General features: G+C 40.8%; 1 protein-coding gene and 1 long non-coding RNA gene across 2 annotated transcripts in view; one reads left to right on the top strand and one right to left on the bottom strand.

The window, feature by feature from the left end:
- LOC124544922 (odorant receptor Or2-like) overlaps window positions 1-23,410 on the bottom strand; it is an 82,621-nt gene that overhangs the window by 24,799 nt on the left and 34,412 nt on the right. The window contains exons 3-5 of the mRNA XM_047123670.1: window positions 20,923-21,022; window positions 7,017-7,118; window positions 3,931-4,086 (exon numbers count right to left, since the gene is read on the bottom strand). Of these exons, the coding sequence (XP_046979626.1) occupies window positions 3,931-4,086; window positions 7,017-7,118; window positions 20,923-21,022 (358 nt within the window). The remainder of the gene's footprint in view (window positions 1-3,930; window positions 4,087-7,016; window positions 7,119-20,922; window positions 21,023-23,410) is intronic.
- LOC124544932 lies at window positions 16,098-21,978 on the top strand. The gene is made up of 3 exons (XR_006967576.1): window positions 16,098-16,122; window positions 21,500-21,608; window positions 21,732-21,978. It is a non-coding gene; the product is annotated as an uncharacterized LOC124544932 (long non-coding RNA).

The raw sequence follows: 23,410 nt of genomic DNA, 5'->3' as shown, positions 1-23,410 counted from the left end.
CGTCTTCCTTCTTTCCTGAAGAAGGGTCCAGATTCTCACAAGCTGTTGTGAGATGACTAAACACCTTCGCAAGGAAGGATTGAGGTTTACCTTCAATCAGTGTTGTTAAGATAGCTTGTGTAAAGTATACTAAATATTCATTATTTTACGCATTGCTACATGTAAATAAAAATATTAGAATTACATTTGCTTTACTTAGTTAAGTTCGTTCCAGTCTTTCTGTTCTACAAAATAAGTATGATCTACTTGGAAACACTGTTCACGACTAAAGTCCGTGCTTACCTGCATTCAGGAAGCAATACATGTAACCACGGGGAAGTCAAACAGTCTTCTGTCCGATCAACCGGTTTGTTTTCATTCTGCGTGTAGATAAACACACATACCAACCTGCTAGTTTAACTACAAAATACTTTTGAGCGATACTATGAATTTCAATAAATAAATTTGAGGTTGATGTTGAAATTAAAATTAGTGAAAGCATTTTATGCTTCTCACCGCTCGAAATATCCATAGGAAAACAAATATCGGATATTATAATTGAAGAACTAAACGACCAATAGCGGCGTCAGTGAAGCAGGGGTGCAATCTAAAATTAAACAATATAATTCCTGAGCATTCTATGCTCCATGTAGTAGCCACTCCCTCAATCCTGTTAGTGATGTGGAAAAAGCAACCTTGGAAGCCACTGATTTCTTCAACATTGTCCAAAAAATATTTTTGTTTTTTTTCGGCATCTATTTTTCGATGGGCAATACTTTTAAAATTGTTCAAAGTTAGCTCTGAAACCACTGAGTGACACTAGATGTAAGGACACGATAGACCCTTTAAAAGTATTGAGTTTCCAGTTGGGAGATGTATACGACACCTTGCTAAGCATTTACGAAAACCAAGAAGTAAAGAGAATGAGATTTTCACTCTGCAGCGGAGTGTGCGCAGATATGAAACTCCCTGGCTGATTAAAACTGTGTGCCCGACCGAGACTCGAAATCGGGACCTTTGCCTTCGCAGGCAAATGCTCTACCACCTGAGCTACCGAAGCAAGACTCACGTCCGGTCCTCACAGCTTTACTTCTGCCAGTATCTCGTCTCCTACCTTCCAAAGTAAAGCTGTGAGGACCGGGCGTGAGTCGTGCTTCGGTATCTCAGATGGTAGAGCACTTGCCCGCAAAAGGCAAAGGTCCCGAGTTCGAGTCTCGGTCGGGCACACAGTTTTAATCTGCCAGGAAGTTTCATATCAGCGCACACTCCGCTGCAGAGTGAAAATCTCATTCTGGAAACATCCTCCAGGCTGTGGCTAAGCCATGTCTCCGCAGTATCCTTTCTTTCAGGACTACTAGTTCTGCAAGGTTCGCAGGAGAGCTTCTGTAAAGTTTGGAAGGTAGGAGACGAGATACTGGCAGAAGTAAAGCTGTGAGGACCGAACGTGAGTTGTGCTTCGGTAGCTCAGATGGTAGAGCACTTGCCCGTGAAAGGCAAAGATCCCGAGTTCGAGTTTCGGTCGGGCACACAGTTTTAAACTGCCAGGAAGTTTCAAGAAGTAAATAGTTTAAGAAGACAGGAGGACTTGGGTTTATTAAGTTGTATTAAAATCTTTAAGTTTTTGTCTTCATTAATTATTTGCCATAAAATACTAAATTCCAGTACTTCAAGAAGCAAGCTAAAATGTAAATGTCGTGTGACTAGGGCCTCCCGTCGGGTTGATCGTTCGCCGGATGCAAGTCTTTCGATTGACGCCACGTCCGCGACAAGATTTTGGTCTAGCATTTGCACTTGACCTGTTACAGAACTACAAAACATTTTTTACAAATCTTCTACCGGATTCGTCCTTCGATGAAACTATTATTGATGCAAAAGAACTTCCTACCGAAATTGATGTGGAAGCTAATTTTGGAGCAGCAATTACACGAAAGCGACTTAGAAGAATAAAAAGGGGCTTCTCATGCGAAGCATGAGATTTACCCATTAAGATCCAAAAGAGCAATATAAATTCCGGTTTTTTATTTTATAATTGATCAAGCACTGAATACATTTGATCCTAGATTTGAACAACTTAGTAATGACATTAATGTTTATATAACATACAATATATGAATTAAACACGACACCCAAAGAAATGATACTAAGTACCGTAAAATTTAGAATATATTGTAACAGACGGTGATTCTGTTTACATAAATGGAGTAGAATTAGCATGGGAAATATCAGCATTATCTGGATTTTGGTCAAAAAGAAAGCCTGAGCAATGTATTGAGCTTAATTATAAGATAAATTTTGCCCAAATATTACTATTGCTTTAAGAATATTGCTAAAAATATCAATAACTGTAACTAGTGGCAGAAGCAGTTTCTCTTAGTTAAAAGTAATAAAGAACTTTTTACATTTGACTACTACACAAAATCGCCTTAATGGTTTGGCCATTTTGGAAATTGTCCATGAAATTACTGGTCAAGTAAATTTGAAAGATGTGTTAAAAAGTTTGCAGAACTGAAAGTAAGGGAAAAAAATTTGTGATTTTAGTGTAGTTGATGTTGTCTTGTTTTATTTTCAAAATAATAGCAGTTAAAAATCTAAAAAATTCATGTGGATAACAATTTGTGGCTAGTTGCAGATATTTCCTAATTAATTTCTACTGTTTAGTATTACTTATTAGTATTAACTAATGTTGTATGTTTCTTCTAAAGATATACTTCTATTAAAATTTAAATAAAACTATTTGTTTGTGTTGTGTTTGGCCCATTGAAGACGTGCAAACATGTGTGCCCCTGTTAGCAATGTACGTTTGCTAGGTATCAGACTTCAAATGACCACTACATGCTGTTCCCAGCGCATTGTTCACTCGGAAGATGATCGCGATGGACCTACATTCACTGACTTCTGCAGTTCCTTGCAGGTTTGAAACCGATGGTGATTGACAAAGCAAAGTCTCATTTCCAGTCCCTGTCGGTTAGGATTTTTTTACTAGCATTGTCCTCAAGTAATTTTACATGTCTGTGAGTGGTTCACCACTCCTTGTAGGCACGTTGGCAGTCTCGATGATGCATCAACATATAGGTTACTTTAGTCGCGACGTGATCATGGGCACATACAAGCACTATAGCTCCTTTCTACCATTTTGTCACGTCTCACCATCTTACCGTGCTGATTCCATGCAACAGACTATCACGTAAAACCACTCTATGGCCATGATTTTCGTCGGTGGTGGAGGATCACTTGACCGACTGCTACCAGTCCTACATTGTCTATAGCGCTATATTTTGATCGATGAGATTTCCACACTACATAGGATGTGAACATATAATATCCATATGGATTATCAAAGTGGATTCTCACCGTAATGATATTTTCCACCAACTATCAATTTAACTGACTACAAGTCCCTTCGCCGAGAGGGAGGCATCCCTTGATTGTTTAGTGGCTTTGCAATATAATCATTCATTGAAAGATGACTTTGGTGGAGCACTAGACCCGACACGATGCTAGTTACCAAGTGGATGATGCTCCAATGAGGGTGTCATTTTGCGGTCTCTTACAAAGCAGAAGCTGCTCTTGCAGGGTGGCCACTTATCAAACATAATCGACTTGTTATTCTCGAGGATTTTTCGGTGACCTTACGTTACTACTCCTCCTAATACGTACATATGATATGAAATGCGAAGAAAATTCCGCCATCATTGTGGTAAAATTGGGTAAGTACTACTGTAATGGGAATAAAATACTCTTCTTTGTGAGACAGTCTTCGCTTGGTGGTCAGTTGTGAAACAAAGATCCCCAGTGATAAGCAGACCGTACTTGGTCTCCACTTACTGTTGCTGTAGCAGATCTTGAAAACGACGCCCATTTACAGAGAATAAAGGGTCGCAATTGGAAGGATTTCTACGGTGCTCAGCTGCCGAGAGGAAGGTAGCGCTGTTGGTGGGGTGGACCGCTTACCGACAGAAAGGTGTCCCTGTTGACGGGGTAGACCTTGCCGGCGGTGAGCTGCAGTGGCCTCTGGGCTCTGCACATGACGATCCGCAGCGCGCTGGTCACTCGCCGACCCACGCCCATCCAGGCGCAGCTGTACGCAGCAAGCGACACGGACAGGCCCTGTAGGCACCATGTGCCTCATATATAGAGTGAACCAGAAGTTACACGATCCTAAATTCCAAAATTCAAATCTCTATTAATGCAGTTATAATGTATACATTCGCAGTATAGAGGGTGTTTCACAAAACATGTTACACACTTCTAGATGCTGTAGAGAGGACTTGGCAGATCAGGTTTTACATAGGAACCTATGTCAGGAACAGCCATCCAACGACGCTACAGATCGTAAAAGTTAATACGCGCCGACGCCAGTAAATGTATGTGTATACAGGATGGTTCCGTGATGGGCCGGCCGCGGTGGCCGAGCGGTTCTAGGCGCTTCAGTCCGGAACCGCGTGACCTCTACGGTCGCAGGTTCGAATCCTGCCTCGGTCATGGATGTGTGTGATGCCCTTAGGTTAGTTAGATTTAAGTAGTTCTAAGTTCTAGGGGGCTGATGACCTCAGCAGTTAAGTCCCGTAGTGCTCAGAGCCATTTGAACCATTCCGTGACGATGTTACAAACTTTCAAGGGTGATGGAGATGGATAAATGTATCAATTTGAGGTAAGGGTCCTGTCCCGAAACGAACGAGTCGAAAGTTGTAAGAGAAAACCGTTCTGATACCTCTGGCCGTGGAAAAAATGTACTGGTACTGTTGTTGCTAAGATTTTAGGGTAGGCAACTTCGAGAGGTGTTGTATGGACCAAGAAACGAAAAAAAATGTTTAGTGAACATGGGCTCTAAAATACACATCTAAGAAACTATAAGCAGTTGATCGACAGAGGAGATGTGTTTCACACCAGCGAAGATGAAAAAGTGCCATCTCTGAAAGTTGCATACCCTACATTCTTAGCAACAACAGTACCGGTACGCGTATTCCACTGTCAGAGGTATCAGAATCATTTTCGCTTATAACTTTCGACTTGGAACCATTACCTCAGATTGATTCGTTTATTCTCGAAAGTTTGTAACATCATCACGAAATCACCCTGTATATACATAGATTTACAGGCGCCGGCGCTTATAACTTTGACGATCTGTAGCGTTATTGGATCACGTTTCGGACATGGTTCCTATGTAAAACCTGATCTACTAAGTCCCCTCTACAACCTCAAGAAGTGTGTAACATGAATTGTGAAACACTCTGTATATTTTCTCGTAACAGATGTTGAAAATGACTTCCGTGTGGTGTAACACAAGCTACAATATATTTTTTCATGTTAGCTGCTGCTTTTTTGGATAGTGCTGCACTATGCTGACTATTTCGTCTTAGATGTTCTGTTTCAGTTGTTCCAATGTGTGATGATTGTCATTATTGACGTTATCCTTCAGATATCCCCGTAGAAAAAATCGGGAGACGTAAATCTAAGGATCTAGTCGGCCACAGACACGTGAAATAATGATTCCACCAAAGAACTCAAGTAACGTTATCACGGTGCTATTCGCTGTATGTGTGCTGCTACACCATCTTACTGCAACCATCAGCGTTGCTCATCAGTCCCTAACAATGCTACGAATTGTTTGATGATGTCCTGCTAACGTCCAGCTATTATATTATCCGAGAAAAGAAAAAAGGGCCTGCAATTCGTTTTCATGAAATTGCACACCAAACGCCGCCTTCTGTGAATATAATGGGGTCTCATGGAAAACGTAATGGTTTCCTGAACTCCAATATCTGTCATTTTAGATGTTAGACACTTCATGAGAGTTGGAAACATAACCCAACACCTGAAAACTGTTACGAATAAAACGCGAAATCCATTTAGCTGACACAGTTTTCGTATCGACTTTCATTGTGAACGTAGCTGAAAGGCGCACATAATTTCCAATGAGGCATCACTTAACACCGAAGGTCCGCCAGAACGTTCACAATTATTCACACTACCAGTTTTTTTTGGAACGGACGACTTCGCGTGAAATCGTTGATTTTCTAGACACGCTTGTTTGACGAAGAGCTACGCTAAAGTTTTTCTGACATTTTAAGGAAGACTGCGATTTGAAGCAACTTTCAAGAATGAACACACGTTGAACCTGGGAAAAACACACGTCAGTTTGCACACAGCTAACTCAGTACTGACATCAATAGGGTGTGCTGTGTGTGCTGTTACACCATCTTCCTGCAGCCATCAGTGTTGTGTATCATGTATTTTGCGTCTCCCTCAAGGTCATCCGTTGCCAATGCAAACATTCCTGCTGGTAACATGGTGTGTCGGCAGTGTCAAAGTTTGTCAAGAATGTCTTCTGCCGCTCATCGCAATGCGAACTGGCGTTTTCGATCGCGAAATGTGTGGCAATCAACGCTCCAGGGAAAGTGGTGGTTTCATTGAGGCCTTTTATGCCACCCCATTGAGGCCTTTTCGTACCGATACTGAACGGCAGTGTGAAATGTTTTCCTCGGCCACTCACAAGAAAACCGTGTGATTTCAAAGCTGGGAGCCGCGGTCCTGACCTCTATGGCACAGGAGACGAAGAAAAGGTTGAAATGTGGGTAACAGGAGTCTCACGAACTTCCGATCGTGTGATACGTCCAAGGTGGCACTGGGCAGAATTTTGGTGAAATTTCGTGCAAATATGAAAGCATTAACCCACCTTACAGCTCGCACGGACTTCTGAGCGGTGGCCTTTCTTTCACATGTGTCGACACCTTGCTGTTGAAGAACCGTTGAGTCCGAGATTGACGTCGCATGGCGCTATGCTTTTGCGCCATTACAGCGGAAGGTTGTACGCACCTTTGAGCCAAATTTCAAACTCAAGTGTAGCCACGTTTAGAAATTAAGATATTTCGAAAAAGTGATTTTCTAATTCTGTTGAGCAGTGTAGTTTGAATTCTAAAGAAGGTTTTTTGAAAATGGCTTTAAAGGGTCTATTACGAAAATTCGAAAACTGTGGCAATTCCATTTGTTTGCTAATATATTCGTATAACTACCATTAATGAAATATTATTACTTACTGCTTCCATTATATCATGTCCACACCAGCAATAGACGAATATCTGTAGAGCCGGGATTGGAAGGAACATGGCGCATTTTATCACCCCACTGCCTTCGGGATTCTGAAAGGACACAAGGCAATTCGATAACTGATACCAGCAATAGCAGCCTAAAACTACTTTTCGAACACAATAGCGCTGTAGGTAAAGTTTGACCACCAAAATTCTGAGATAGTTTTCATGTGGAATGTTCCATTTTATTTCGAAATAACTCACTGTTCTTGTCACTAGATACCTTTGCTGTATGTCAAGATATCGATCAAAAACACAAGGTGATGTCAATGAAGTGAACCTGAAGTAAAGATTGTCACTTTGTGATATTTCTTCATTTGATTAAAGGATTTTCCTCCAGTTAGACAGCCATAGTTACCTTTCTCTTTGCACTTTAGGTATAGGAGTTGGTAATACAAATTATTGTGTACTGAATGGTCCTTTCAGTTAATGCTAGTGTTGTAAAATATCCTGACAATTATTTATAATCATTTAGCTATTCTTATTTGTTAAACCAAGGTCTATGAATAACCGTTTTCACTTTACCCGACCTGCATTGTCTTGGAGAATAAATAAATTATGTTTGTTCATACGACTTTTTAAAATCGTGTTTACACATATGATGTGCATAAAAAATAGAACATTCCTTCAGCATAGATTTAACCTTAAAATACACAAAATTATTTCTTTCCTGTATTTTCTCCTTATCATGAGTAATTCGTAACAAGATATTGTCTCTCCAAGGCAGGCAGTCTGCTTTTCGATTTCGCGAATGCTTGTTTCAGTAAGGCTGATATGATTACGGTTAAACCGCAACCACATCCAGATTCCTTACTGTTGAAAAGTGATGGTAATGATAAAAGACAATGTGATTCAGAGAGGAAAACAGATTTTAGAGCAGGATATAAATTCAAATTTCTTTCAAGAGCAGTTATCAGTGCCAATCATCTTGTACTGCTGTAACCTAGCAACTGACGGGTAATTGACATTTACAAAATCACAGAACTTTTTTAGTCCTTCTCGTAGGGACCTAAAATATGAAAATACTTGTAAACTTTATGTTGATATCAAATGGCAGCTTTCCATGGGCTGTTTCCAAACTGTAGATAATATATACCATGCAACCCACACCTATAAGATACACTGAAGAGCCAAAGAAACTGGTACACCTGCCTAATGTCGTGTATGGCCCCCGCGAGCACGCATAAGTGCCGTAACACGACGTGGCATGGACTCAACTAATGTGTCAAATAGTGCTGGAGGGAACTGTCACCATGAATCCTGGCAGGGCTGTCCATAAAGCCGTATAAGTACGAGGGGGTGGAGATCTCTTCCGAATAGCACGTTGCAAGGCATTCCAGATATGCTCAACAATCTTCATGTCTGGGGAGTCTGGTGGCCAGCGGAAGTCTTTAAACTCAGAAGAGTGTTCCTGGATCCCTCTGTAGCAATTCTGGACCTGAGAGATGTAGCATTGTCCTGCTCGAATTACCCAAGTCCATCGAAATGCACAATGGACATGAATGGACACAGGTGATCAGACAGGATGCTTATATACGTGCCACCTGACAGAGTTGTATCTAGACGTATCACGGGTCGCATATCACACCAATTGCACGCGCGCGACACCATTACAGAGCGTTCACCAGCTTGAACAGTCGCCTGCTGGCATGCAGGGTCCACAGATTCATAAGGTTGTCTCCATACCCGTACACGTCCATCCGCTCAATACAGTTTGAAACGAGACTCGTCCGACCAGGCACGATGTTTCCAGTCATCAACCGTTCAAAGTCGGTGTTGACGGGCCCAGGCGAGGCTTAAAGCCTTGTGTCGTGCACTCATCAAGGGTACACGAGTGGACCTTCGGCTCCGAAAGCCCATGTCGATGATGTTTCGTCGAATGGTTCTCACATTGACTCTCGTCGATGGCCGGGTATTGATATCTGCAGCAGTTGGTGGAAGGGTTGCACTTTCGTCACGTTGAACGATTCTCTCAAGTCGTCGCTGATCCCGTTGTTGCAGGATCTTTTTTCGGCCGCAGCGATGTCGGAGATTTGACGCTTTGCCGGATTCCTGATATTCACGGTACACTAGTGAAATAGTCGTACAGAAAAATACCCACTTCATTGCTACTCGGAGATGCTGTGTCCCATCGCTCTCTTGCGCCGATTATAACACCATGTTCAAACTCACTTAAATCTTGATAACCTGCCACTGTAGCAGCAGTAATCAATCTAACAACTGCGCCAGACACTTGTTGTCTTATATAGCCGTTGCCGACTGCAGCGCAGTATTCTGCCTGTTTGGAAGATCAAGGTCTTCATAAAGAAGTTGCTTGCTCCAAGGAGTTAATGTATTATTAACAATGGCTTCAGCTTTGATTCGTTTACAGCTGAACTTCACATCATAAAGTTTTATGTGTCATTTGTTGTACAATCCATGGAACTGTAGCTATGACTACGACAAACAGTATGGTATGCCAAAGTTCCCTCAGCTGCAGCCAATATAACCTTTTCATTTCCTTGAATTTCACAAATTACGCTTTTACTATTCACCAAATCTATCCCGATATATATTAAAGCTCATAACTGTAACATGTGTGGTTCTCACTACATAGGACCGACCTTAATGAAAAGTCTTGTAGCAGTTAAGGTGCGGTACCAGATTAACCTTCAACGACAGTATTGTATCTTTCGTTGTTTAACTAACATAAAAGTTCTGTGATTCTGAATATTATGGATCTGGTTTCATGATAGCCCTTTAGTTTCATGATAGTCCTTTAATAATGCATGTTTTAACTCTGTAAAGATATGTTTCATAGAAACAACATAAGCAGAATTTCTTAGGATGTATGAAACATACTTACCCAATGTCTTTCTTTCTTTTGGTGAAGAAGCCATTTATTTTAGAACTTGCTGCCACAGCAGCTGAAGAAGCCATCATATGTTTCTTTGCCATGCTGAATAATATCAGAGTTCACACCATGTGCAATCGAAAAAGTGGCATTGCAAAAAGTTGGAAGAAAAGGTGTATTTGTGTTTAGGAATAATAACTTAGTTCAATCAACTCCCATCACTAGACTAAACAAATTTCATCTGTCTTCATTAGTAGGGGACAACATATGTGTCACCTCACTCTTCATTGTTGCCAGATTTATTCAATATGGCGGCGATGACGTCATCCAAGATGGCGGCATGTAGACTTGGCAACATCGCATGACGTCATCCAAGATGGCGGCTTTTGGTGGGAGAATAGTCCAATTGTGCTATGTCCACTTACCTAACATCAAGAAAAAATGGCGGGAAGCTTGAATTTTGGCGGGAAAATAGTCCAATTGTGGTACATCCACTAACCTAAGCCTCCAAAAGGAAAAATGGTGGGAGGTTTGAATTCCAACACGATAATGCATGCAAAAACCGTACTTGTCTTTATTATTATTGATTATCATTTATTGACATTCATTATCATTCATTGTCATTTATTATCATTTATTATTATTTATTATCATTTATTAATATTTATTATTATTGACCTGCCTCCACTACAAAATTCCCTCCAAATACAAATTCCAACACGATAATGGCTGAAGAGCCTTACTTTTCTTTATTATTATTCATTATTATTTATTAACATTCATTATCATTCATTGTCATTTATTATCATTCATTATCATTTATTATCATTCATTACCATTTATTATTATAGGGCTACCTCCACTAGAAAATTGCCCCAAATTCAAATTCCAACACGATATTGTCTCGAAAACTGTACTTCTATTTATTATTATCATTTATTATTTATTTAATATGTCCGATTTTCTCAGTGAGAAAGCCATTTTCCTTACATCCATAACAAAAATCTATCACAAGTTCAAATCCCAACACCATAATTGATCACATGTACGAGCTTTCTCTGTCACTTACCTTTTTTCACTGGTAGCCTATCATAATCATGTCAAATAATAAACTGCACATATAGTAACATAAGTCACGTCCTTTGATTTTGCAGCAGGGGAAGGGTCTGAAGACTTTATTTCAAGCAGAACGGTCATCACTTGTTCTCCAACACAGTCAGCACACACATCTTTGATATTGCAGTGCAGTCACCACGACATCCGTACTCCAACTGAATTAGTTCAAACCCTGCCACCTCCTGACCAGCGCACGGAGATACTGCCTACGCCTGTCACGTGAGGCAGCCGGCCACTAGCGCGGGGGGCGAGCCCAGCGATTGCTCCCACGTCGTAAACATGTTTTCGCTGGATATGCTGGAACTTGCCGAGTTTGACGTCACAGCGGCCCCTTGTCTACTCACCATGTGTATTCGTCGCCTCCGCACGCTTCCCGCCAAAATTGTCTGCCTCGGAGCTGAATCACACAACGACCGTTCGCTGCCACACTTTTGGCGCCACGTTCAAACCTGTCGGTGCTAACCGCTCACCGTCCACCACGTGTCCCTGTGCGAGCGAGAACGCAGTGCTACACTTTTGGCGCCAAAGTTTGCTCGACAGTGGAATCCGCTATGACTATATAACAGCACTTTTGTACCACACTAGAACGCCCGCTAACTGACTCGCTCTCCCACGCGCGTAATAAATGTACAATCGCTGCGCCACCGCCCCGCTTATGTCACACACCCTCCATACACACAACGGACATAGCCTTCTGTAAATAACTGGAAAATGACTCTTTATTTCAGACATTACAGTCATGCAGGTGTGTCCCAGCTCACACAGCGAAACTCCAGAGCGCAGCTGACGTACACGCGGCCAGCTAAGCCCGCTCCATCGGCAGCTCCCTGGCCGGCTGACATCAAGCGACCAGCGGTGTCCGCACACCCCCTTGGCCAGCGCGCGAGGTAGGCGGCGAGCGGCGCCTCAGGGTCCAGCCACAAATGGTCAGCCGCACTTGCCTCAGAGTCCGACTACATAAACATGTTTCCGCGTCCACGAGTCCTTAACGCTGGACAGGATGGAACCTGTCGACCGCGTGCCGGACAAAGGATACGTTTGGCGCCAGAGTTTGACCGATAGTGGAATCCACCATTACCGTATAACAGCGCGTTTACTCGTCACGAGAACGCTCGCTAATTCACTCTCACCAACCTGCTATATTAAATAATTGAATTTACAATTTCATATACGTATGCAAACGTGTTCAACTCCCTAATTTCAACTACTTTTCGAGGACCACACCGCCACCTCCTCCTCCTAGGAACCAGCCCCAAGTTTGAAATCTGCCAGTAAACAAAGCCCACTTGCACTTCTGCCACCAACCTAAGAAAATTGTTTCAAACTGAGCCACCAGCACTCAACCTCTTCCTACACGTTTCTGGTAAATGGGCTCACCCTGCACTAGGTCCATGGATGGAGGAACGAATTTACTTTGTTTAGGAATGGAGTACATGTATCACACAGACATGTCCCACATCATACAGACCTGCAAAACACTCCTCCATAACTCATTTATAATGTTCTAGACACACACTTGCTAATTGTAAACAGTTAAAAATAACTCATAGCATAACTTACAGACATGCGAACTGCTGGTAAATAATGTAAAACATTTACCTCCAAATAGTTAAACAACTGCTAATTTTGGGAAATAATTTCAGTGCATAGGCTGATGGAAGGAGGAACGAGTGTACTTTATTTATTTGTGATATATCTTTTTGAAAGGTTTACTACTCATAGGTTTAGATATGTAAGCCTGACATAAGGCAGTTTCTGAACTCCAGTAGTGCACTACATTTGGCAACACAACCACACCCATCAAGATATTCATTCCAATCCCGACCTCTAACTCCTCTACAGATAAATTTGTCCAGTTATTTGTCTACTCACTCACATTGTGACGAGATTGCCGTTATTGCGCAGAAACAGCTCAGACTGCGATGTGCTGCTCGGGGAAGTAAGGTAGGGCTGCACTCTATTTATATGGAGCCCTTTTATTCAGTTGTGGATTACATTTGTCACAAAACACCCGCGCTGATCCGACTGTGGTCATCTGACACAAGCCACAAACACGTAAACAACTCCTAATTTCACCAAACAATAGCAAACAGTTCTTAAATAACGCAGTACACAATATCAGCAGACGAGCTCTGTGCTCTTAAAATCTCCAAATAAAGCACTGCACAGTGCACAGACATGGTCGCAAAATAGTGCAATAGACGCGCCCAAACATCACCAGCTGCCAAACTGACCAAAAGTCTCTGCTCGGCCTCCCCCAAACATGACCTCAACACAGTCACATTCGCACCTATCACCGGAGAAATTGATATCGCCTATGCGCCTTAGATTACGCTCCAAGGCAGGCTGCGTGCGCGTGCGGTCGGTGGGGAAAGGGGTTCCAGAGTCTCCAGCCAAGTTCAGCTTCTGAGCACTCGTGGCAGCCGACACATGTGAAAGCTGCATTGTTCAAATGGTTCAAATGGCTCTGAGCACTATGGGACTCAACTGCTGAGGTCATTAGTCCCCTAGAACTTAGAACTAGTTAAACCTAACTAACCTAAGGACATCACAAACATCCATGCCCGAGGCAGGATTCGAACCTGCGACCGTAGCGGTCTTGCGGTTCCAGACTGCAGCGCCTTTAACCGCACGGCCACTTCGGCCGGCTAGCTGCATTGTTCTTCTCATGTATACCGCCAGCGTCACAGGTCTGGACCTGCCTTCACGTTTATTGTCTGAATAGCTCATAGCTCGTTGACACACTCGATTAACGCGGCCGGGAAAACATTTACTACTCGCATGTAACCGAGATGATGACGGAAAATCAATCACTCTGATCTGCGCTGCAGGCGCGTGTAATCATTTAGAAAACTCTATTTATTTTTTTCGAACAACTTATTTAACCATACAGTATATCTATCACGCTATCACAAAACACCAATCCCAGATGTGCCCTGGGCCATGTTGCACAGCCCACAGACACGCACCCAATCATAATTTCGTACACACTATAGCAAACTAAATAATACATCACACAGATGTGTAGACACGCTCAGTACTCGTAAACTATCCTAATAACACATAGCAGAGCCTGCAGATCCGCTCGCAAAATAACTCAGCAGATGTGCGTAGGTACCCCCACTCTGCACCCTGCCTACAGGATCGTGAAGTCACCATCCGTCTGATTTCAGACCTCGCACAGCCCCTGCTCGGCTTCCGCAAATGTGAGTTGGTGCGGTCAACGTGCTCGTCAGCGGTCAAAGCACACACATACGTCCGTCCAGGACCACGATCCCGAGCCGCAACCGCCGAACGCGTGTGAAAGTCAACTTTATATTGACGTAGCATAATTCCAAAACGCAGCCTCCATACGCTAGACACTTCATAGCAGCACATGTATTCACCTCCTATGACACTGTAGCACACTGCGCATTGATCCTCACACGACATTATACTGCCCTTTAACTAAACATAACTACACATCCGTGCTCTCGCCTCGTTGTGTGACCAGCCATCTAAAAACCTTCTCAATATCATTCTTACTTTACAACATTTTTTTAAAAATAAAATCTAATTTACACCTCCCACCGCACCTAACCTTACACCTGTCCCACCATCAACATACGCAAACGTCCTCAACCCTATCTTGACACTCTTATACCACCCCATAAACCATGCCCATCAATCAATTTACCATTCTCATCCCCTCTTTTAGAATTACAAATGTAGCCTCTATCTAAACACCAATCAACTCATCTTTCTCGCACTTTCAACAGTAAAATTAATTTTACACACACCCAGAAATACCAAACCCAAACGAAGAGTCAAACTTTTATACAGAGCATCAAGCACATACGACATTCACACCAATATTCAAAGCCTGGTCCATATTTACCACCTCCACCTTCAATTAAATATTATTACCATTGCCGCAACATTCTGCCAGCGCTCGATTTGTACCTATTTTTCCGCTCACTAGCGGTCGAATATCACTATCTCTAGATTGCATTAACTTCCACATAAAAAAAATCTCGCCCCCCCCCCCCCCCCCCCCCCGCTTAGAGACTCCTACATCCGAACACATAGCATCGTTCAACTATCACTTGCTCTTATCTAATAACTCATCCATCAGGTCTGGGGGCTAGGTCATCCCTTTCTTTCTTTCTTTCCCTTTTTCAGCAGCAGAAGGTTATTTTTTTGACAGTGGTAGCTAAACCGCGTCATCAACTTAAAGTCACCATTCGCGAAACGTATCTTCAAATACGTAAACACACTTACGCAATTACACAGCGGTCCTGCTGAGGACATGACCTTCCATATTACAGTTCTTAATCCAATAACCACAGAAACAAGTACTAAATGCTCAGACTAATCCCATAGCGCCTTATAAAGCGAGTGTCCGAGCGCCGGCGGCGGCATGTCAAAGCCAGCAAACCCGACGTCATTTACCCATCGCTCACAATTTCCACTCGCATATATAAAACCATATTCACTCATGCCAAAACTCACTTAATAATAAAAAAGCATTCTCACTTTCTAAGCATAGATGAGTATGCATTTATCTTCACCCATCTGATCTCTGCAATTTAACTCAGAGAAAGACATATCTATTACCTTCTGCAACCTGTCTATAAACAGAACGATCTCAGTTACTACAACAGGACCTTGTTTGGACCATTCGCTGGAAATGCGCGCAATGCTGTACGCCTCAAACTAGGTACAAGTACAACAGATCCTCAACACCCTATCATCTTTATCCTCTACGATCAAACAGTGAAAAAGTCACGAAGGCACCAATGCGATCCACCTCCAGTGCGGACAAACGAAATTCACAATACTCCCCCCGAGTAACTCAGAGTGCAACCATCCAAGAATTCCTAACAGCTCGCTGGCCAGGAGGTGGCGAGGATTTGAACTAATTCAGTTGGAGCGCAGACGTCGTGGTGACTGCACTGCGATGTCAAAGATGTGTGTGCTGACTATTAGAGAACAAGTGATGACCATACTGCTTGAAATAAAGTCTTCAGTCCCTTCCCCTCCTGCAAAATCAAAGGACGTGACTTATGTTACTATATGTGCAGTTTATTATTTGATGCGATTATGATAGGCTACCAGTGAAAAAAGGTAAGTGACGGAGAAAGCTTGTACATGTGATCAATTATGGTGTTGGGATTTGAACTTGTGATAGATTTTCATTATGGATGTAAGGAAAAAAGCTTTCTCACTGAGAAAATCGGACATATTGAATAAATAATAAATGATAATAATAAATAGAAGTATCGTGTTGGAATTTGAATTTGGAACAATTATCTAGTGCAGGTAGACCTATAATAATAAATGATAATGAACGATAATAAATGATAATGAGTGATAATAAATGACAATGAATGATAATGAATGTTAATAAATAATAATGAATAATAATAAACAAAAGTAAGGTTTTGCAGCCATTGAATTTGGAGGGAGTTTTCTAGTGGAGGCAGGTCAATAATAATAAATGATAATAAATAATAATAAATGATAATTAATGAAAGTGAATGATAATAAATGACAATGAATGATAATGAATGTTAATAAATGATAATAATAATAAAGACAAGTACGGTTTTTGCATGCATTATCATGTTGGAATTCAAACTTCCCGCCATTTTTCCTTCTGGAGGCTTAGGTTATTGGATGTAGCACAATTGGACTATTTTCCAGCCAAAATTCAAACTTCCCGCCATTTTTTCTTGAGGTTAGGTTAGTGGACGTGGCACAATTTGACTATTCTCCCGCCAAAAGCCGCCATCTTGGATGACGTCATGCAATGTTACCAACTCTACATTCCGTCATGTTGGATGACGTCATCGCCGCCATCTTGAATAAATTTGGCTACAATGGAGAGTGGGGTGACACATAGGTTGTCCCCCTACTTTCGTTGTTCTCAAAATGCGCTAAACAAAGACAACAATAAGTGAGATAAACACTGTTTCAGCATTCCTCACAATAATAAATGGTAAAAATTGTTCGGTTTTTAATTTTGAAAGACGAAGTCAAAAGAACCGGTATCTATTCTCTTCTCAACAAAAGTCTGGGCACGCGGGACACACAAGCAGAAAAAGTGGACTGTCCCTTTTTTTTACGGGATGATTGGCAGGATTTTCGTTATGGAACCACTGTGCTAAAGACCCTTGAGGATATCACTAGATCCTGTGTATTACAACGCTCCGATGCATACGTGAACTGCATTGAACAGAAATTAATCTGAAAGTCTTTTATGAAGTTTATTTAGAGAACCGACTCTTGACGATAATGCATTACCGGTTACACCTCATGATATCTAACAGATCTTATTTTTTCGACTCAGGTAACTTCCAGGAAGAAAATCAGTGACTGTAAGATCAATATAGTATCAAATGGTAAACTGGATTTCAGGAAAGACAGGAAAATATTTAATCTCAGCAAAGTGGAATGGAAACATATTGCAGATTATCTGATTCGTTAACATCATTCATTTCTTATGACGAAGATGTCGAATATCAATGGATAAATTTCGGGAGTATTGTATACTACACTTTGGCCGTGTACGTGTGGAGGTGGTCTGCGAGGGACGTTAAAAATCCTTCGTGGTTCTACAACCGTGTTAGTAAGTTGCTACGAAAACAGAGAGAGTTCAACGCAGATTTAAGCAAGTGAATGCCTTGTTGACATACAAAAAAGTTTGAAACTAATGTAAGCAGGGCATTTCGAGAAGTGGTCATTGAAGGCAAAATTTTGACGACTATTCTGATGAAAAGTCTAATACGTTTTGGTCTTGTAAAATCAGTAAACGGATCAAAATCTTCCATACATTGGCACAGAGATCATTCTGGTATCGAAATTAATGGAGAGAAAGCGGTAATACGTTACTAACATTGATAATTCGAACTCGTTTCACTGCATAGATCTCTAATACGGTCCCTCCTTTCCAACATCGCACTAACGCATAAATGACGCAAATAAAAAAAAAGTAATGGTCAAACGGAAAATCAATATAAATTATAACAGGAAAGACAACTGAACCTGATGAGTTAAGCTGTACCTGTTCTAGGCACCTTATCCATATTTGTCCCATTAGCAGCAGTGGCGAGCTCAAGACAAAGAGACGCAAAAGCATCTGCAACAGATACCGAAGACAAAGCTGTCTCATGTTCAGAATCTGTTTTATATCCATGGTGACAAAACTCATGGCTGAAACCTTGAGTACTGTAGACAAAATACTGTAAAAACAGGGGAGTCAGTTTGAAAGTTATTAAATATGCAGATTATCGGTTAACTCTAACTGAGATTAAAAAACATCTTTAAAAATGTTGGAGGAAATAAGAAAACGTGGGAAGAATTTTGAAATTCTTAATTTCCAAGAAAAAAGAAACACTGTCTAGTAAATTTAAGGATCGAGGGAAAGTGTCTAGAGCAAGTAAACTTGGTCATTTATGATGAGTGCTTACTGCATATTGAAACTGTACCAAAGAAATAAAAAGAAGGATAACATGTGGAAAGAAACTTCTGAAAAATACAACGGTTGCCAACAATAAGATATAAGACATGATATAAGAAAGATATGTGAAAATTGACTTATAGGGAGTGTAGTTCCCGATGATTCATGAACTTCGACAATAGAGAGAAAGAGGAGAACTATCAGGAAACCTTTGAAATCTGACTGCGGAGACGGATGGGGAAAATTAATTGGGTAGCCAGAATAGAGTGTGGTGACGTGTTTGAAAGAGTAAAGGTAAAAGTTAAATCTCCTCAACTAAGTTAGATAGAAATAAGCAAACTGAGTTGAATACATTTTAAAGAAAAATTGTTTGCAAAAGATTGTCATGGAAGGGAAATATGAGGAAAAAGAAGCAGAGGTAGAAGATACTGACAGCTGAAGGGAATAGCAAGTAGTACGATACAGAATGTTGTAGAGGACAGTTTTCAAATGGAACCTATTACTCAACGGATTTATATATGATGATGACGATTATGATGATGGCTTTTATCTAGAACAGGGCCGGCCACGGACCGAGAGCGCGGGCCACGGCCGGGCCAAGGCCCCGCCTGTATCGCCTTTGCTCGGTCCTTCCCGAAGTAGTCTGCGCAGCGCGACATTTCGTTTTGTATTGCGGTGTGGCATTTTTCGTTCGGCACAGCTCTCTTCAATTCGGCAGAACTGTGGTGTAGCGCTGTTTGCCCTTCGATATTTATTCTTGGCATGAAGGACGTTCACGGGCCCAGTGGATATTTGCACAAAAAGAGACACTGTACTGATTTATCGTCACAATCCTTCAAAAATGAATGGGAATGACAGAAGAGTGGGATTAGGATTCTCACGTGAGGGAGGGCTGCATATTTGCTACGAAACAATACTACAATACCATACAGAAAGAATTTAAAGATTTAATTGACAGTAATTGAGTAAAGAATTACAACGATCTACAGACGGGATTCATTGTACAGTACATCAAGAAGCACTTTGTGCTAAATTTGCAGGCATACTGCACGTGAAGACATTGCTGATACGAAGAGTAAGATATTGCAAGATGAGGAACAACTTTCTGATTTGATTTTGATGCTTTTAAAAAGGTGGTGGTGGTGGTGGTGAGTGTTTAACGTCCCGTCGACAACGAGGTCATTAGAGACGGAGCGCAAGCTCGGGTTAGGGAAGGATTGGGAAGGAAATCGGCCGTGCCCTTTCAAAGGAACCATCCCGGCATTTGCCTGAAACGATTTAGGAAAATCACGGAAAACCTAAATCAGGATGGCTGGAGACGGGATTGAACCGTCGTCCTCCCGAATGCGAGTCCAGTGTGCTAACCACTGCGCCACCTCGCTCGGTTTTAAAAAGGAATCGCGTAATAGAAGAGACACATTTTCACAGACACAGTCTAGTTCCCTAAGCTCACTCCCGTTACAGAAAACGCGAGGTTTGAAGAATTCATTATGACCTTTAAAGAATTACAAAGATAGTTTTCTAAACGTTTTGAGAATACTGTCAATCTTACATCTGTTTTCGAGCTGCTTTGAAGACCGTTTGCCATTTCAGTTGAAAGCGCCCTTGTGCATGTGCATATATAACTGAATGACCTGAAATGAAATTCCCGTTTTAATGATAAATTGTTTCACGTTAAAATTGTCCAGGACGTCTACATCGTTTTCCTCAGGTAGAGTTTCCACGTCTCCATGATGTTGCAAAAGTGCTACTGTATTTCGATGGACATATTTGTGTGGAAGGTCTTCCTTTCAGTTATGAAACTAAATAAGTGACGATTTCGTGGCAACTTGAGTGCGAAAATCTGGGCAATTGTCTGCGTCTGTGCGTATGCCGACAGCTTGTACCAGATAAAAATTGTCTGTAGCGTGCCAAAAATAATTAAATAATAATGAAATTTTGTTTTGTCTGTGATCTATGTTGTTGAGAAACGTGAAATATAAAACCAAGGCGTATGCAGTACGACAGCACCGTTATTTGAATGCGGCACGTTTGCAGTTTTCCCTCCTCTTTGCTCAGCGTGACGTGGCGATGGGGGAAACGTGCGGCGAAGCTGAGCATTATGCCACTCGTGCCCAGGGTACGGCCCGCGAGCAGAAATCTTGGCCGCCCCTCGTATGTAACGTAAATTGTAATGTAACTGTAATAACATTGCGATACAATTCATTAATTTTCATGAACTAGATGTCAACATGACATTGAATCCTACTTTCCTATATTATTTTCCAAAGTGTGTCATGCTGTTAAAATTACTAACCACGACAGTCTGTATTCAGAAATATCATAAATTATTACAAAAAAAGTTTATTTCACAGTTATGATTGTTAACATTTCATCTTAGTTTCTTTGATATGTCACTGTCGCTGCTGAGATGACCGCTGTTTTGCTAAGACAATTCAGTATCTCATACGTAACTTTCTACTCACAAATGTTATCTGGTACAGCGTGACACATACTGCTACCACGCTGCACAGGAACTGTGTCAACACCACAGGGCTCATGACTCTCTCCAAGAACTCCAGGTACCTGAAAATCAGAAACAGAAAGATAAAATTCTGGTATCATCGCAGAAGAGAATTCCAACGTTCCACAAATTGTGAAAGACTTTATTTTTGTCTTAGTTTGCAATTTACGGTAAATGATGACCAGTTTCACATGAATTATAACTGTGGACGATATTTGAAAACAGTAATCATCGATCGTCATTTACTGAATTCTGTAATCTATTACTGGACTAAAGAACTTCTTCATAAACAGAAAGGACTGAAGGAGGCGTTGTGGTCCTGTGATGCTTTGTGGGTAGACAAAACCTCCAAAATATTACAGGAAAGGTATACAATGAAAGTTTTCTTGTGAGTTACAGATAATATGGGTGGAACACCGTGCTATTCCCCTGGGAGCGAGAAACATTTATCTATGGTTGACATGAAATGTTTAAATGAACTGTTATTCTGAGTACAAAAGAGTATGTAGAAATATTAATTATGTCACTGTGATTTACAGGAAAAGCAGTATCGATAATGAAGGATAATGTAACAATGAAACAATAGAAATGGTTTTTCAGATTTATTTTACTTTGGTTTGAATCTTCATACGAGAAAGACATGGTTGGGTACGTATGTATCTTGTAATATATTTATGGTAAATATATGATGTTATTTATAACCAAACTACTTATTTCAGTAGCGGTAGCATCCCTACAGGTGTGAAAATTTAACTGTACTTTTTTTTTCAGAGATTAATAACGTGTAGGACAGCCACAGACATACATTACTAGACTGGCAATACCCTATACAGTATCACTGACTGAAGCCAGCACTTTAATACAGCGATGTGGCGGCGAGAGCAAACTGCATGTAAACAGCTACATATTTACTGATAAAATACTCGTAATAAATGGTGATAAACTGATATAACTACGTTATCTTCAGAGTTCTGACAAAATGGTTAATAGATACGTCGCGTTTGGTTGTAATTTCTCGTACTGTAGACGGAAGATGCAAGGAAAGGAACATTTCACAGTGCAAAAATTACAAGAAACATGTTATATATTTTTGCTTTTGTGTTGTATGTAATCCTAAATAAATCTGTTACAGTTCTTTTCCTGTACCTAGGGTCAACATTGCCGACGCAGATACCCAAAGATGAAATTCTTTCTGTATTGCGCTGCAAGATAGCAAAAAACCATTTCCCCAACATATTTTGTTGGAAACGTACAGTTTACCCATTATCTTTTTCAATGACTATTGTTATGAAAGTAGTTGCAGCGACTTCAAGTAATAGACATATCTGTGCTGGCATTTTAACAACTCCAAAGTGCTAATTTGAAAACATCGTTAACAACTTTATTGTCCCAGATTGTAACTGAACTGGTAATTATTGTGATACTGCTCAGATGGGAACAGTCTGAATACTCCTGGCTGGTTTTATTTGTCGTCCTCGGTTTTCTACCACTGCCTGTAATCCAAATAGGGGAATTAACAAGAATATTTCCGGGGAATGCTAAACTTTACCAGACTGCTTTCATTCGTTGCAGCAGTAGAGAAAGAAATTGGCAAAAAGTCATTAATATAATGCCCAAGTAATAGCAAATAACAATACAAAAAGCCTTATGTGATAGCTATCCTTAAATACTTGCTGATAGTTTTCTTAAACACAATTTGGAACTCACAATCAATGTAATCGATTGTATAACAATGCCTAGTGAATTGATTAGTTAATAACTATTTAGTACAGGTATAACTGCAAACTCACTAGAAATGTGAACCTACGGGTATGTGTTTGAAAAATTATGTATGAACAGATTAAGTAGTAACTGGTTAAAAAAATACGATGGCGAACCCACGGCTGATGTAAGTGTGTACAAGCAACATGTAGGGAAGCCGCCTACTCACGCCTTATAAAATTCACATCAGTCTTTCCATTGAGTGCCAGCCAGTCCGCTGTAACTATCTCTGACGTCATAAATATTGCGAAATACTTTAAAATGAAGTAAATAACCTGAAACGTTTCTAGCATGTCAGGAGTAATACAAAATCAATATGTGTTGGATATCAGTTCAATAACTTTAACCATTTTCGAAATTTGGACGTTTTTCTGTAAAAATCATTGGCGCAACAGAAAGAGCTAGAAACTTAAAAATTTATATTTAGATTCCTTTTGCATAATAATTTAGTGAAGCAGGGGATACAACCCGTCGGCTTTGACCAATGACATCATACATTAGTCATAGTAATGTCTTTACTTCGAGGCATAGATAATAAAACAGTTCTGTGCTCCGGATAAGCGCTATCATTGTACATTAAAATAATTATTCGTAACGATATTGAGGTAATTTGGAGTATTAGTTTATTATTGTAGAACAATATTTAGTGTCTTATTTTCATTATAGGAATGGATTTGTCTGTTTGTGGG

Source organism: Schistocerca americana, chromosome 1, assembly GCF_021461395.2.
Source record: "Schistocerca americana isolate TAMUIC-IGC-003095 chromosome 1, iqSchAmer2.1, whole genome shotgun sequence".
In the NCBI taxonomy this organism is placed as follows: domain Eukaryota; kingdom Metazoa; phylum Arthropoda; class Insecta; order Orthoptera; family Acrididae; genus Schistocerca; species Schistocerca americana.
This window is presented reverse-complemented; position numbering and strand designations above follow the sequence as displayed.